This window comes from Vidua macroura, chromosome Z (genome assembly GCF_024509145.1).
Source record: "Vidua macroura isolate BioBank_ID:100142 chromosome Z, ASM2450914v1, whole genome shotgun sequence".
Classification (NCBI taxonomy): Eukaryota; Metazoa; Chordata; class Aves; order Passeriformes; family Viduidae; genus Vidua; species Vidua macroura.
The window spans coordinates 17,131,331-17,148,342 of record NC_071611.1 but is presented as its reverse complement, the minus strand read 5'-3'; the positions used below and the strand labels follow the sequence as shown (position 1 = coordinate 17,148,342).

General features: G+C 38.5%; 1 protein-coding gene across 1 annotated transcript in view; it reads left to right on the top strand.

The window, feature by feature from the left end:
• ADAMTSL1 (ADAMTS like 1) overlaps nt 1-17,012 on the top strand; it is a 400,259-nt gene that overhangs the window by 258,802 nt on the left and 124,445 nt on the right. Inside the window, exon 5 of the mRNA XM_054002970.1 lies at nt 1,736-1,972. Coding sequence (XP_053858945.1) covers nt 1,736-1,972 — 237 coding nt within the window. The remainder of the gene's footprint in view (nt 1-1,735; nt 1,973-17,012) is intronic.

The following is a 17,012-nucleotide window of genomic DNA, read 5'->3' as shown; positions in this document are numbered from 1 at the left end:
TAAACTGGGTTTAAGCCAAGGGCTTACAAATGGTAAATTCATAGCCAAAACTGTGCTATGTTCCTTTGAGAGGAGATTTTAAAGCTTAGTTTTTAACACAAATTTTATTTTAGATTTTAATAATAAAAAATGATCCATTAATGTCACAAAGTAACATGCAGCCTCCATGGCTTTTATATCCAAAGCTGTAATAGTTTGCCCTTTTAAAAAATGCAGAAAACTGTTAGTGAATGAAGGGGTAAGAAAATATATGTGAAACATAGGTGATTATTTAAATCTAAGAGATATTATCCCTCAACAGCAATAAGACTCTCCTGACTAAGAGCATAAGAAGTCTGTGAATTAGGCTGTCATTAATGATTGTCTAATAGGAAAAAGTAGTTTGAGGGAAAACAGAGAATACAAATATCCTATAAATATTTTGTCTAGTTATGTGATTGTGTGTACATCAGAAACTTTTCCTACCAAGCCTACAACGAACATGTAGGATTGTCTATGATTTAGGATTTAAAAAAGTTATAGTCCTCATGCAGAGGGGTAACAACTGTTCCTTTCATCTGGTATTTTACCAGATATCATCCAGGAGTTGATCTCCTTATGGTAGTAAGGTGGAGGACTGCGCAATCTTAATAATCTGAGGTAGTCATATTGCCAACGTTTGCACTTTTTTTTTTTTTTTTGGCCTCAGTTCTTATCATGTTTAATGTTTTTTATAAAGCTTAGCTTCTATATTCCTGTAATTATGCGAGAAATGCAAGTTACTTCTAAGAAAACCGTAGTGAACCCCTAGCCTTTGTGGTTGCTTGCAAAAGAAGACTTGAAATATCATCCTTCAATGATCAAATACTGGAAAGGAAATAAAAAGAAAACTCATGTTTATTTTGCCTGAAGACTCATGATTTTAAAGATCTTCTTGCTCTCTTGAGAACCTGTCTAATGTTCTTCAGTGCTAAGTAGCAGCATGAAAGTATATGTGGATAAGAAAAGCCTAAAATTCTTGTCAACAATATACTTTATGCATGGGTCTTTGGTATGGGTCTTCTAGTATGAGTGGTCTTTGGTTTTTTATCAATAGACTGAGTTCAAAGTTAGATTTATATGTCTCACAAATCTCCTGAAGAATTTAAAAAGGTTTTTGTTTTTTTTTTAAGGTCTTCTCAGTTGGAAGTCCCTAATTATGTGAGCTATGACATCTTAGCTTAAAGAAATGCAAATATCTATCAAATGCTTCTGATTCATTTTGTCACAGCAACTGATTTATGTCACTGAGACAAAAAAAAAAAAAAGCTAGTGGCAAGAGCTTAAATAAAGAAACAAATCACACAGTTCTTTTTTCTTTCTCCTCAAACAAAGGGTAAAACTTGTCTGAAACAGAGTGGCTGTGCACACATGTTTCTCCACATATGTGCACAAGTAGAATGAGATCCAGCAAGAGCATGGTAACCCTCTTTTGCTAAGCCACAAGGCTGTGGTGGCTGTGGTTAAGACAGTTTTAAGTGCGTTTCTTATTTCCCATTTACATATGGTCTTGGTGTTCTTTCAATACTTTCATGGAAAGAAGAAAGAAAAGTATAATCATCTGTTGAAATATGTGTAGCTGTAGCTATTTCAATCACTTTTTCGTCTAAACAGAAACTGTCTCCATCTGGCAGCTGTGGAACACTGCCAGCTGCATGATACTGCAACTGGCAGTCCTGAATTAGCCTGCTAATCTTCTCCTCCTTCTTTTCTACAGGACTGCCCACCAGAAGCAGGTGATTTTCGTGCCCAGCAGTGCTCTGCTCACAACGACGTCAAGTACCAGGGACAGTTGTATGAGTGGCTTCCCATCTCTAATGACCCTGACAACCCATGCTCACTGAAGTGCCAGGCCAGAGGAACAGCTCTGGTTGTGGAGCTGGCACCAAAAGTTCTGGATGGGACACGGTGCTACACTGAATCCCTGGACATGTGCATCAGTGGCTTGTGCCAAGTAAGGAAAGAAGCCCTGCCTCAGCCCCTCTCCTCATGACTCCCCTCCTCAGATCTCTCTCACATGCTCACTCCCTCTCCTCCTCCATACTTGTGTAATTTTAGGGTCTTTATTTTAATCATCTGTTTTCATTTACTTAAATTAATTTCTTTTATTATCTTTAATGGGGGGGTGGTGGGGGTGGATGGGGAGACATATATAATCTCAAATATTATTTTCTCACTTTATGCTGCTCCCTTGGGGTTCTTTTGAAGGATTTTATTATATGTTTTTGAACTGTTCTCTACAGTTAGCTGCAGTAGCATATCTGATTTGAAGCACCAAGTATAAAATAATGTTGTAGCTTTTAATTTAGATAATCAAAGTCTTCAGGGTCCATCAAATTACATTATCTTTAAGGATTATTGCTCCCTGTAAATCAGAAACGTAAATGGCAGTAGATGAGGCACTAAAGTGAAAAAACTGCCTTTCCTTCTGTAGGACTAAGCAAGCTGCTACATCCCCTTGGACCTTAGCATTCCTTATTTGTTACCAATGAGAAATGGGGACTTTTTGACCCTTTACTTCACAGTGTGTGGAGATCTCTTGGTCATTCAACCAATTTATTTGAATCCTAATTTGGTTTTTTATTACCTTTGTGCTTTTATTTATACATTGATGCTCTATCATTGCTCCTGTTAAATTACTTACTCTATCTACATTAGACTTTATTCTTCTAAACTACATGTAGACTACTGGTTGATGAAGGGAAGGACTTTTTCACCATCTCTGTTAGGTTCTGAGCACACCGAAGTCTCAAAAACAGTTGAGTGCAGATTCATGTTTCATTGCACAGTGACCTAAAAATGTATGTAAACTTGTTGTGTTGTTGGCTTTCTAACATATTTTCAACTGTTTTTGGTTTTGGTTTTTTGGGTTTTTTTTTTTTGTTTGTTTTTGTTTGTTTGTTTGTTTGTTTTTGTTTGTTTTTGTGGGGTTTTTGTTTGTTTGTTTGTTTTTGGGTTGGTTTTTTGTTTTGGTTTTTGTTTTTGTTTTTGGGATTTTTTTTGGAAGCTTTCCTTCCTATTTCTTTTCTCTTCAATTTTTTGTTCTGAGCCAGAAGAAGTCCTGAAGTAAATGAAATAGAGTAGATAGTTCCTGGGTTAATTTCATTTGTGATCTGAAGAATGCAATCATCTAGACCTCTTGACATAAACCAAGGACATGCATCTCAAAATTGTAGATTGCCTAATGAGACAGACTATTTTTAGTCTTGTTTTCTGTTTTCAAATCTTTTAAAAACCTGAAGCACAAAAGCACAAAAATCTAGATGGGAAAAAGATTCAAAGTTTTTTGCATATAGTGGCCTAGGATTTATGAACATGCTGAATTCTGGGTTAGTCCAAATATGAAGCATACTTTTTCTCAAAAAATCTTTCCCTTAGAAACAGAGTTCCATCTAAAACAAGCTCATTCGCATCCTCATGGCATTCTTACTTGGAAGTCTGAAGGTAACTGTGCTGCTAAAACTATAAACACTGATGTTATTTTTCTGTGGCTTGAGAATAGATATAATATACTAGCACTGCTGTCCCTGAGTAATTTTAGTTAAACTAACACTTTTCTTATATACCCTAAAATGGTAGAATAACATTTAATGCATAAATACTTTATAGTTCTTAGGCATTCATGTTCTTCAGCATTCAGTTTCTTCAACAAATTTGCCATATATTTACAATAACTGCATTTTTGAGGATGACCAAAAAAAATTTAACTATAGATGCTCATGCTGTATTCCTCACATTAAAAAATGGGTGTGTTAAATTTAAAACAACTTGAAATATTATTGTCTCAGTGTATCCCTGTTAGCCTTGTCATATCTTTGTGACTGCATTAAAAGATCCATAATTAGATTTGTCCTAACTATATGCTATAAGAGAGAAATTGCTTTACCATCTATCACAGCAATAGCTAGTCCTACATAAGTAGTCCAGAATGGTAAAGAGTATGGAATTTGCTATAATAAATGGTGAGCTTCCTTTAAAAGCAATGATCTTCCATTGCTTCTATAAAGGTTATTTTAAAAGATTGGGAAACTATAGTTTTATAGAAGAACCAGTGGGGCATTCTTTCTCTGTAGCATTTGTGTGAACAAACTTATTTCTGTAATTATAGGGAATGCATGTAAACCTCAGAGAAGACAAAATGTGATTCAGAAATTATTTCTATTCATTTGCAGTAGGAGCTACAGGCTACCACTTACCTAAAGTGGTTGGCATACTGTAAACATAATAATCATGGGTCTCAGTAGTTTGTGAGAGTTCATAATGATCCTGGAAGAAAAGCAACATTTTCATGCTCTGGAACAGCATGATTTGGGGCAGTGCAGCAGACAACTGTAATAATATACATATCATTTGTCACAACTGCAAAAATTAAGTCTCCTAAGATGTATATTCCATATAATGTCCTGAAGATTAAAGTGAAGTATGATTCTTATGTAGTTTAACAACAGCAAGAGCCAGATTCTGCACCTGGTACAGGGCAACCCTGGTTTTGTATGCAGATTGGAGAATGAGATGCTGCAGAGCAGCCCTGCAGAAAGGGACCTGGGGGTTCTGGTCCATGGCAAGTTGAACATGGGTCAGCAGTGCCCTGGCAGCCAGGAGCCAGCCCTGTCCTGGGGAGCATCAGGTACAGCATTGCCAGCTGGGCAAAGGAGGGGATTGTTCTGCTCTGCTCTGAGCTGGGGCAGCCTCACCTCGAGTGCTGGGGGCTGGTTTGGGTGTCACAATATAAGAAAGACTTTAAACTGTTAGAGGGTGTCCAAAGGGTCACAAAGATGGTGAAGGGCCTTGAGGGGAAGATGTATGAGGAGTGGCTCAGGTCACTTTTTCTGCTCAGCCTGGAGGAGACTGAGGGCAAATCTCTTTGTGGCCTTCTACATCCTCATGAGGGGGAAAGGAAGTACCCATCTCTTCACTTACATGGCCAGTGATAGGACTTTGGGAAATGGCATGAAGCTGAGTAGGAGAAGGTTTAAATTGGATATAAGGAAAGAGATTCTTCACCCAGAGGTTGGTTGGGCACTGTAACAGGCTCTCCAGCAAAGTGGTCACAGCACCAGCCTGTTTGACTTTAAGAAGTATTTGTACAGTGCTCTCAGGCACGTTCTGATACTTGGAGTGTCCTGCACATGAACAACTGTTTGACTAGATGATCCAGATAGGTTCTTTCCAACTCAACATATTTTATGATTCTATAATAACAGGTCTTTTGCAACATTTGTACTATGTTGAAGGTGAAGAGATATGTTTTCTGGATTGCTCAGAGCAAAACTACTGAAAGCAACTTTATGTTTACCCTCCTATCAGCTTGCATTGATCCAAGGGTTATGAGAACCAAGAAGATGTTCTTGAGATACAATTTTATACATAAAGCATATCTTTATTTAATTATGTGCAAGAGTCCTGAATAAGTAAAAGTGACATTAAGATCAGTACATAGACATAGAGTATTTTTCCCAGTAGGTCAAACAACAGTATTGATTTTCTTAACTAACTGTAGAAATGTATTTCTTTGTATACAAGACTTGGGTCAACCCATAGCCTATTGTGTGGTCACCAACTGTTCTTCAGATTACTGAAATTAAAGATGAGTTGTATTGCTTCTGTGTGCCTCAGTACTCACTCCTGATTTAAAGGTGATGGATTTCACTCTCACTGACAAGAATGTAATTGTAAAAACATGCAGTATTTGGAAATTTTAGGTCCCTCTCTCATATTTATCCTTTATTTTTCATACAGTTGGGAGGTTTAAGACTACTAGTACCTTAGCTGCATATTTATGAGCCTTTGTTTAATTATGAGATTTTGAGCTGAAGCCTTTGTTTTGCCTGCTGGCCACTTAGTAGTTAAAGTCAGAAGAGACATCTGATTCTATTAAGGGCAAGCAAAGCCAAATTCATGTATAGAATAAGCTGTATCCCTGAATCTATGATTCCAGGAGTATGGTTAGTGATTCTTAAAAATATTTTTGATTTTATTTACTGAGATAGAGTTTTGGAGAAGTTATTCAGTAGCTGATTCAGATATACTTCAAGACATAGGCCAGTACCCATGACTGTGATAGTTCAGAAATCATGCAAGCTGCAAGCATTTTGTCTCTCTCCATATTGTATAAACATGTATCTTTCCATATTACATAAATGCATTTTTCCCATGAAGAGATGTATAACTTGCTTTTGTTCTTTGTGTGAAACGCCTAAGCAATTAATAGGAATTAATATCTGAACATAATTTTTTTCTCTCTGTAGTTTTATTCTTAAACGCATAGTGACACAGACCAAACAACAGCATTAAAAAAAAAAACCTCAGAATGTTATATAATATAATCTTCTTGTTCCTCCTGAATATTTTAAATCCCTTCCTCTATGAATATCTGCATAATTTGGGTGTTCTTTCTCTTCTTTTTAAAGAAATACAGATTACTTCTCAGATCTTTGGGTCTCATTTTGAATTTACCTTAGCTTATAATATGTCCCATTGGTGTAATACAACTTGCTTGAACCTCAATGCTGAAGTCAGTAGAATGGTCTTTAAGGAAATAGTGATTTGAAGTTCCACATTATGACATGTCTTTATATATAGAATTAATGGAGTTTGCTGAGGACAACACATTTAAAACTTCCAGTTTCTAGTTTCATTTTCCCTGTTTGCAAAATAAATTCCTGTACTTCACATCATTTTTTATGGTTTTGAGAGTATAAGCAATTTCTGCATACAGCAATTGAAGCTGCGAAGTTGGAGAATGGTGGGTTGATCCTGGCTGGATGCCAGGTACCCACCAAAGCTGCTCTCTGCAACCATATGGGGAGAGAAATTTTAAGTGAAGGCCTATGGGTTGAGATAAGGAATGGAAGAGGTTGCTCACTGATTACTATCATGGGCAAAACAGACTTGGGAAATGAATTGAATTTATTGCCAGTAAAAAATCAGAGGAAGAAAAAGAGAAGTAAAACAAATCTCAAAAAACATCTTCCTCCCTACCTCTCCCTCCTTTCCTCTTCTTCCTCCCTGTGAGCAATAAAGGGAGATGGGGAGCAGAGGTTACAATCAGTTCATCACACATTGCTCTTGTCACTGCTCAGGGAGAGAAATAATTCCCCTGCTCCAGTGTGGGATCCCTCCCAGGGGAGACAGTTCTCCATGAACTTCTTCAGCATAAGTCTATCTTGGGAGCTGCAGCTCTTCACAAATTCCTTTGTGGGTCGCTTTCCACAGGGTGCAGTCCTTCAGGAACAGCCTGCTCCTCCTTTTATTTGAAATCAAGCTTATTCCTTGTCATCACACTTCACATTATCACAGCAAAAAAAAGGGAAATTGGCAGCACTGAGCATGTGTGTTGGAATACTGATTTGCACACTCTGTTTCATGCAGCTCACACCTTCTGTTTAATCTCTCTGAAAAGGAAGCAACATAGGGATTTTCCTTCCTTCCTTCCTTCCTTCCTTCCTTCCTTCCTTCCTTCCTTCCTTCCTTCCTTCCTTCCTTCCTTCCGCACTTCACTTCCGCACTTCCGCACTTCCGCACTTCCTTCCGCACTTCCTTCCGCCCTTCCGCACTTCCTTCTGCACTTCCTTCCACACTTCCGCACTTCCGCACTTCCTTCTGCACTTCCTTCCTTCCTTCTGCACTTCCTTCCTTCCTTCCTTCCGCACTTCCGCACTTCCGCACTTCCTTCCTTCCGCACTTCCTTCCTTCCGAACTTCCTTCCTTCCTTCTGAACTTCCTTCCAAACTTCCTTCCCTTCTTTCCTAACTTCCTTCCTAACTTCCTTTGTGTTATTGGGTTTCACTGTCACAATCTTTTAATCTTTCTGATACAAGGGAAGCATTCTATTTTAATTTTTGGGTTTTTTCTGTTTTCCTCATCCCTTTCACTTCTTCCTGTTATCATAGTCTTCATACTTAGTTCTCTCTCAACATAATTTTTGCCTTCTGTGTGAATTCTGAAAAATATTCTTTTTCTTAACTCTGGCAAGGAGGAAAGTATTTGCTTCCTCTAATGGATGATCAAGGATTATTCAAGGCTGCTTCTATCTCCAGTACAGATGTCAGAATCTGTGTGTTACTGTATAAGACCAGATCAGGGGCAATTTTTATGGTTTTCATTAAATATGTGGACAAATAGTAAATTGTTGTGTAGTTTCCCAAAAGCATGTCCCATCAATATCATAGCCAAATCCTCACCTCATGTAATTGAGTCCATAATTAAACTATCTGCTGAAAGGATGAAACAGTGTTAGGCTTCCAATCAAAGGGGGAAAAGTGTAGCCATGATACATGAAAGACAGAGTAAACTTTAGCAGAAAATTCTGAAAAAAAAAAATAATGACGCTACAATTAACAGCACCATTTGGCTGAAAAGTCAAAACCAGTCATACTAGTCTAAGCAGTTGATGAGAAATGTATTTGGGAAGAGTTATATACAAACTGACTTCTTGTACATATAGAAGTGTAAGACCTATTGATTCCTTAAATTTCTCTGAAGAAGCAAGATAAAAGAGTTCTACTTTTGCTTTCTGCTTTCTACATAAAACTTGAAAAGCTATTCTTCTGTTGATAAATCAAGCCTAATTCTAATTGTATTAGTGTTTTCATTATTACTATTATTATTATTATTATTATTATTACTATTACTGTTATTGGTGGGGGTTTTGTATTTAAGACCATAAAATTACTTCATCTATATGATAGAATAACACTATAAATCATAAATAAAATAGCATATACAACTGCATAAATAAAACAGCATATAAATAGCTGTAATTGTAGGATCAGATCCAATGATTATAAAACTGGGGATTTTTAAGAAGGCTGTTAACTAAATTTGTTATTACAAAAAAGTGGTTTAGGACCAAAAACAGCCTTTCATTTCTTCTCACAAAACTGGACAACTTTCTCTTTTACATTCTCTTAATTTTACAGGTTATTTTTTAAAGAAATCTGTATCCCAGAAATGCCTATATTAATGTTTATTATTTACAGAGTACTAAATTTCTCTTTAAAGATCTACTTCCACATAATACTGAAAGTAGTTTTTAAAAAAATCTGATTTGTTGATTCCTAAGAATTTATTTTGCTGTGCTGCAGAGTGAATTCAAGTCAGCTAACAAGCTTAGTTACCTTTAGCTAACTCTAGTTACCTGTAGCTGGTCAGAAGTCAGACTTGGTGTACTTGGAGGTCTGTGTTCAGCCCATGGCTGGGGGGTTGACCTAGATGACCTTTAGTGGTCCCTTACAACCCAAACTAGTCCATGGTTCTATTTTGTGGTTCAAGATACACCAATGCTTAAATGGCTCTGTATGTGTGTGTGTGTGTGTGTGTGTGTGTGTGTGTCTAGACTGGGAAAATTTGCTCTACTTTAAATAGGTGACTGTGCTGTATGTCCTGTGTATCATGACTTCATGATAGAGTTTCTCCTTCTCTCTTCAATGTACAAAATGTGGCTGCACACACCATGTCCTGTTTCCAGTTCAGCCCAAAATACAGAGCTAATCAGGATAGCAGTGTCACATGTTTGGAATCTGGTGTATGGAAATTTTACTCATTGGCACAGTAAACCTGCATGAGACAGGTAAAAATTAGATTAAGTGGTTACCTCAGCAGGCTTGAGAGGCATAAAAAACCTGCCTTGGGCCCTGACTGTCCATATGGGATACACTTGGGACATAGCTGCAGGAATTTGCAGCTGGGCCCATGGCTGCTCCTAGCCATTCCTTAACTTGGGATCTGATTTCTTTGCATGCCATCCTTTTAAGACAACTCCAGTTCTGGGGAATGAGAACACCAGGAGTCTATCCTGCCCCATGTTAACCCCTGTTCTGCATTTTTCCGCCCTGCAACATTAATTGGTCTAATATTAGAGACTGTTCTTGTCCTCCTTTAGCACTGGTAACAGGGAGGACTGTGTGCTGATTTTCGCAAGATCCCTTTTTTCTACACTTAAACATTATCTAACGGTGAAAACTCTGAGACAGTAACTTCCAGTAGGAGATTTTTACCTGTATTTTGCTCACACAAGAGGACTGAAAGTGCTGTTACTTGCCTGTTTGATGACAAGGTAGAGAAATGAATGGCCTTTGTTTTATTAATTCTCTACAAACAAGCATCTTTTGTGTTTCCACCAACCCATATTATAATACAGGTGTTTTGTCCCCCATAACAACTTCCAGTAATAATCTTTTTCTTCTGCCAGGACTATGACAGAAATCAGGTCAAAAAAAGGAAATTATTTGTTGAAAAATATGTCAAGGTATTTACGTGGTGCTGGGATTTCAGTCTTGTGTAGTTCAGCTATTTCTGCCTCCTGTTTGCAATTTTTTTTTTTTTATGGTCCATTGGAACCTGCATGTCTTCTGCAGAGATGACATTTCAGAAAGTACTGAATTCTTGATTTGTTGGCCATATGTTTTGAACCTGTGTTGGGCTGAACAACTGAATTGCTGTTTTAATATTTTGCAGGCAGCAAATCATAATTTTGTTTTCTTGTTGATGCATTTCAGTTTTTGTGAGACAAAAGAGGTAGTTTTTCCACCAATGTGACATCTTTTCAGTACACAGAAAGGAGTGGGGTGGGGAACCATGATTCATAAGAATAATAGCAAAATGCTTAAATTGCTATCATCATGCCAGGTAGGAATAGTTTTGTGGTGGAGAGTGGAAGGGAAATGGGGTTGTTTTTTGTATGTGAAAGAATCCTCAGTTGCACTATTAGAACTCCCCTGCCCTGAGTTACTAGTTTTTTACTTTCTGGACTAACAGAGGTTAGTACTTCCACAGAGGTACTTTGTTCTAGTCTTTTAGCAGAAACAGCAAGGGCTGTTCTCCAGTGCTGACCAACTTATCTACTGCACACATGTCTTTTACCAGCAGCACTCAGAGCAGCTCCCTTAGCGGGTGGCAGAGGGAGGAAGGAACATTGTCACTTGCAGGCTTGACAATAATAACAAATTTAAAAGAACACCTTGGAGACTTCTAAGGGTTCTCTTTTTTTCCTGCTACCAGGAAGTAATCTCTGTTCATGTATTTCTTCAGCACACCTAAAAGCCTGAGTTGTTAGAATAGTGCAGTGGCTTTATTGCTGCAGGAGGATGGCAAGATGTCTGCAATGGCAGGGCAGTTTTGAGAGTACTTAGCCAAACAGATTAGTGGTTCTCATTGAAGACCGTGGCAAGAGGTCCAGCCACTGTGAAGACCCAGGTGTTTTGCAGGCATTTGAGATAGTTTCCTCTGTCATTGTAAATGTCTTCTAGGGTCTGCATGCACTCCTCTCACACACTGAGCAGCCGGGTGGAGTACCATATAGACTAGCTAAGCTGTTTCAGCAGTAGCCTGGGGACAAGTAGCCTCTCTCAAGTATTTGAACTGTGGAAGATATCTGTTCCTTGATAACACAGATTATGTGACAGCCGAAGCACCAGACAATCTTTGCTGGCACTGGTATAACAAAGATCTGCAGCTGGATCCTCATTGATCCAGCCAACAGAGGATCCTGCCAACAAAAGAAGCCTGTACAGCCCAACAGAAGAGAGCTCTGAATAGCAATTTCAAGCATGTTATGAAGTCACCAAAGCTTAGAAAGAATCGCAGTCAAATGTAATGTGTCACAAGTTTCAATTAAATGCTTTTACAATTCGTGTTTCATGTTCTAGGAGAAAAGAATGGGTCCAGCAGCAGAATTTACTCTTGGTTTCTCAAGGACATTGCTACCAGGAAGATGAGGGAGAGCTGCCTTGATGAATTTTGTCTTAGAATGGCCATTGCAATCACTTTCTGATGTAGTGTTTGGATATTCTTCCAAAAACTGACAAATCCTGGAACTGCTAAGATATCCAGACAATAGGTGACAATTGCTTTTCTGGAGAAAAGCAAGTATTTCAGTAATGATCTGCTAAAGAGCACTAACTAAAAAAACAAAGTTAGGGGGTTTTTTTCTCCTTCTTCAAGAAATACACAAGCATGTAAGGACAAAGGAAAAACTAATTTTTGCTCCAACTCAATATGGATATGTAAACCTAAATGCAGCAAAAACCAAAGTGTGAATGAAATGGTAAGTGAATATGAATAATCACAGAAGCTTCTTTTCTTCCTATTGTTGCCTGGTGATAAACTCTTGGAAGTGAGTTCTGTTTAAATGTTGCCTCTTACACAGCAGTAACCTCTGGATTTCTGTATCATCAGAGAATGAACTACAGAGAGCTTTGTTCATACATCTGTGGACTCTCCTATGGTGGCCCAAACAAAAAAAAATTGGTTGGTTAAAAATGACTAAACCTGAAAAATTCAATTTTTTTTTTATCTTGGAAGATTCCTCCTAATTAAATTTGCATGTAACGAGTTGCCTTTTCCCTACATCCAAGACTTTAGAGCATCTGTAATCCTTATTTAGAAGTGGCAGCTTTAAAATTAGTTGAATTTCTATTTGTTAAATCAAGGGTAGCTTCAGAGCAAGTTTATACTTCTTTTTCCCTGAGAGGAAATTAAGAAATAGAAATTTCTCTTCTGTTCCTTCTGCTGCTGGGTGTTTACTGTTTGCTTCTAGAGCTTTGGGTGAACCATTGATTCCCAATGTGTCGTGTCTGCTGTGCTGGTTGAGTGAGACTATATAAGGGTCTTTATTTAAATATATTAATAGCAGAGAGCTCTGGCTACCTGATAATGATGGGACAGGTACCAAGCAGGATCTGCAAATTGGTTGCAATGGATTAGTGGTAGATAAGGCAACAACCAGCAGCAACAAATCTACAATCTGGCCAGCCACGTTTTATGTGTTGGAAGGTGTATCTTAGCCACTTCAATGGCTGTATTTAACAATTGGGGTACTCATTAGTAACTGAAGTTTGTTTCACACTGCCTGAACACTTGCAAGGTATATTTCTCTTGAATACCAAGTATACTGATTGCACATGCCACTGGACCTGCTGTTACCAGCATAATTACAAATTGCCTTGCCATTGTGAAAATCATATTATGGTCTTTGATTATAGTTGGATTGTGGTGTACCTCCACCAGAATTCCTGGAGACCTGGGAGAGTTGTGTCTCATGCCTGGTGCTGGTCAAGATTGCCTGTGACAGGATAATGTCATGAGGCTGTGCCAGAAAAATTCTGGCTGTAAAGTGTCACCTCAAAGGCAGCAGTGCACTGAAGGGCAGATACCACGTCAGCAGAAGCTGCAAGTCCTCGTGTCACAGACACCAATACAGATCCAGTTTGCTGTACAGGCTTAAGCTTGTTCTCTCCCCAGTAATTTGAAGAATAGAGCAGCTCTTCATGTTGATTCTGTAAAATAGGATTTTGAACCCAGTTGAAATGATGGCTCTGATCCAAAACCTTTTTCAGCTGAGCAGTGACAATCCACACAAGTCCCACATTGAGCCCCACATTGCTATCTATATGAAGGGCAACTTTGTTTTTCTGAGATTCTCAGAACTTCTTGCGTTTGAACTGCAGACATGCCCTTTGAAAAACAGAGAGATTTATTTATAATTGCCTGGATTTGCAAGCTCGCTTTATTACATTATTTCCTGCCTAGGATTTCTTAATACTGAATAGAAATTATTATGAAAACTTCTTACTTCAGGGCATTTCCAGACTAGCAGGGCTGGAGCAGAACCTGTCATTGCTGGTCCAGTTTTATTTCTGGAAAATTCTGCTAAACTGAGCCAGAGTTCAAGTCCACAAGGGGAACACACGCACTTATAACACTCATGCACGCACTCAATGATTAGTTCCAACTCCTCTTGTGGGACTTTTAGCCCAGTACCTTTAAACTACATGCAAGCTGTTGATCTGCTAACTTGATAGCTCTCTTTTCTTGCAGCATCCTGTAAAAAATATTTTGCAATGTGTCTCAGAGACAGGAATATCCTTATTTTTGTTTTGTCAACCCATGGGCCATCAAGTGCAGTAAGGAGAGGGCTTGGGTGGGAAGAAGGGGGGGAGAGTCAAACTCAGCATGAAGTCTGGGACTCCAGCCTAAAATATAATATGGAATCTTTACCTCTGAGTAGAACTGTGGTACCTTGTGCCAGAAAACAATACAGGCTTGGCCAACTAGGGATTAGCTGTTATTATTCTGGCTTTTTGTTGCTAGACTTTCTATGCTAAACCCATAAGGAGAATAAAAAATCAGCTCACTTTAGAGGTAGTGAAGAAGGTCTGGGCAGGCAGTTGGTACTCACCAGTGATTTCCTCACTCTGATACTACATGGCTGACATTTTCCATATACTGAGAGATCTCCAGAGCTCTGCAAAATCTGCCTTTACTGCTTTAAAGGCATTTAATCACAATAGTAATGAGCTTCATAGAAGCGCCTTTAGAAACACATAAGAGCTTCATCCAAAATTTATCAAACTTACAAGTACATGTTCTTGATTTTAATGGAGTTTGGATAGTCAGGGAACTTAATGGAGCTGCTTCTGACATTTTGTGCAGTAACAATGTGCAGTTCAAGCCTCTGACCACACTTCAGCAACTTGAAACTCAAAAGATTTCAGTGTGGAATGTCTGTGCTTCATTACCGTGCTTTAAGGGGATGAAGCTTAACATGTAATAGAAATGAGTATGAAAACTGCTTACTTCAGAACATTTCCAGTCGCAATTTGTTATAGCAATCCATTTTCCTTTCTAGTGGGGGCTTCCTTCTCAGACCTTTATGGATTGAAAAAGACTTCATCTCCCTAAACCCCCCAGGATATACTGAGATCAGAACTAGAATGCATTGGAACAGGAAGTTTCTATTCCACAGAAACTTCAGGATTTCAACATTGGATCCAGCTTCAAACCAAGACAAGGAGTCGACATTTCAAAGCTTTTCAGAGAGTGAAATATTCCCTAGACTTCTGATTAAAAAATGTCACTAGATTGTTTCAAACTGTGTCCCCCAAACCATTACTCTGAGCTGTATATTGGAGGTGCAGTATCCTTACTGTTTCCTTGGCTTACCATGCTTACCATGAATGGCTTACCATTTCATGACAAGGTCCTCAATCACCTCTCATCAGGTCAATATGCTCATAGGTCAGTGTCTTGGCAGACTTTTCTACTTCTGCAGACCAAGTCAGTCTAGTTTTCTTGGTCGCTAGGCTTTCCTAGTGTCTTGCATATCCGACATCTCTGATTATAGCCATTTTAAAACCTTCCCTCTGTGTTTTGTTCATGCTGTGGGTGGATGCTGAAAGAAACATTCTGCATTCCTGTTCCTTGTTAACCCTTTGTAGATTTATGGGCAAGTGCTGACATATTTTCACCATTCTATAACATTTTTCAATGAGTTCTTTGCAGCTTTGATGGAGAGGAGAGAGGAGAGAGGAGAGAGGAGAGAGGAGAGAGGGGAGAGGGGAGAGGGGAGAGGGGAGAGGGGAGAGGGGAGAGGAGAGGAGAGGAGAGGAGAGGAGAGGAGAGGAGAGGAGAGGAGAGGAGAGGAGAGGAGAGGAGAGGAGAGGAGAGGAGAGGAGAGGAGAGGAGAGGAGAGGAGAGGAGAGGAGAGGAGAGGAGAGGAGAGGAGAGGAGAGGAGAGGAGAGGAGAGGAGAGGAGAGGAGAGGAGAGGAGAGGAGAGGAGAGGAGAGGAGAGGAGAGGAGAGGAGAGGAGAGGAGAGGAGAGGAGAGGAGAGGAGAGGAGAGGAGAGGAGAGGAGAGGAGAGGAGAGGAGAGGAGAGGAGAGGAGAGGAGAGGAGAGGAGAGGAGAGGATAAACTTGGGAGTATTTTTTATTTCAGGCATTGGTTAATCACTCATAAGTTTTTTTTTAAATGAAAATTTCATACATTCCCAGAGCTCTGCATATCTATTTAGACAGATAATCTAACACAGTAAAGAAAATTCTCTGCAGAGACCTTGGGAAAAAATAGGAAATTAATTTAATTTCATCAAAACATTTAACTGCATAAAGTTATCTGAGACACTGCCAATACAGTAAGGTTAATATACATTTTGTACATACCACAGAAATGTTAGTAATCACAAAGGTCTCCATACTTCCACTTTCTCATACTTCCATTTGAAACACAGCATTTCAAAACAAGAAATATTTTTATGCTGTACATTGGTAATGGCTGTCCAACTGAAAAAAGAAACAAACCACAATATAACTTCCTTTCACACCTGAGATTTTCCTGGTGGTTTCCTCCACAAGTTGTGACTTAGCTCCAAATTGCTCAGTTTATAAATTAACTTTAATCAGGGTATAGCCCCTGGCAACATGTGGGCTGATGATTCATAAAGTTAAAAATGCTTTGAAGTAGTAAATTCTGGGTTTTTTTAAATTGGTTACCTCTTACCTGGAGTTAAGATTCAGCCAATTTCCTATTCAAGCTGTTCACATATTCATTTCAAAATAGGCAAAAGCATAAATATTTGTGTAACTACTCTAAACTGAACTTTTGAGCAGATATAAAAGGGAATTCTGATCTGTCTTCTGTTATCTGGGCTCCCCAGCAGGACCCTTCTCACTGTGGGAGCTAGTGATCTCTAATGCACTAGAAGGAAAATCTGATTTGTAGGCATTGACGTACAATTTTCAGATCATGCAAATGATTCTTTTTTACCATCTTTTCTACACAGTGAATTTCATGGAAGTTAAAGCATACCAGTCTGTGTATATCAAAGGTGGTTCAGCTCCTGTAGGAATATATTTTATTCCAAAAAAAAAAATTTAAATAAAAATTAAAATTAAAAAAAAAATCTTACACAGTACTATGGATACAATTTGTATATCTGTACTTGGAAGTTTTGTATGGAGCAATCACAGTTAAGATATGCTTATGTTTGCTTCAGTTTTCTAACCATTATTTGTCATGATGTTTCTAATTTGTTAAAATGTCTTTTGCAGTCTTGATATGGCTAGCTTTTCAAAGAAATGTATAATTTTTGCGACTGTTGCTTCTTTAGGCTTCATTAATTCCCTTAGACAGATCATAATATGATGTGTAATCATAGGAGGCTTAACTCAGTTCTGATCTGGAAGAAGTAGATAAAATCAAAAAAATTTGATGATC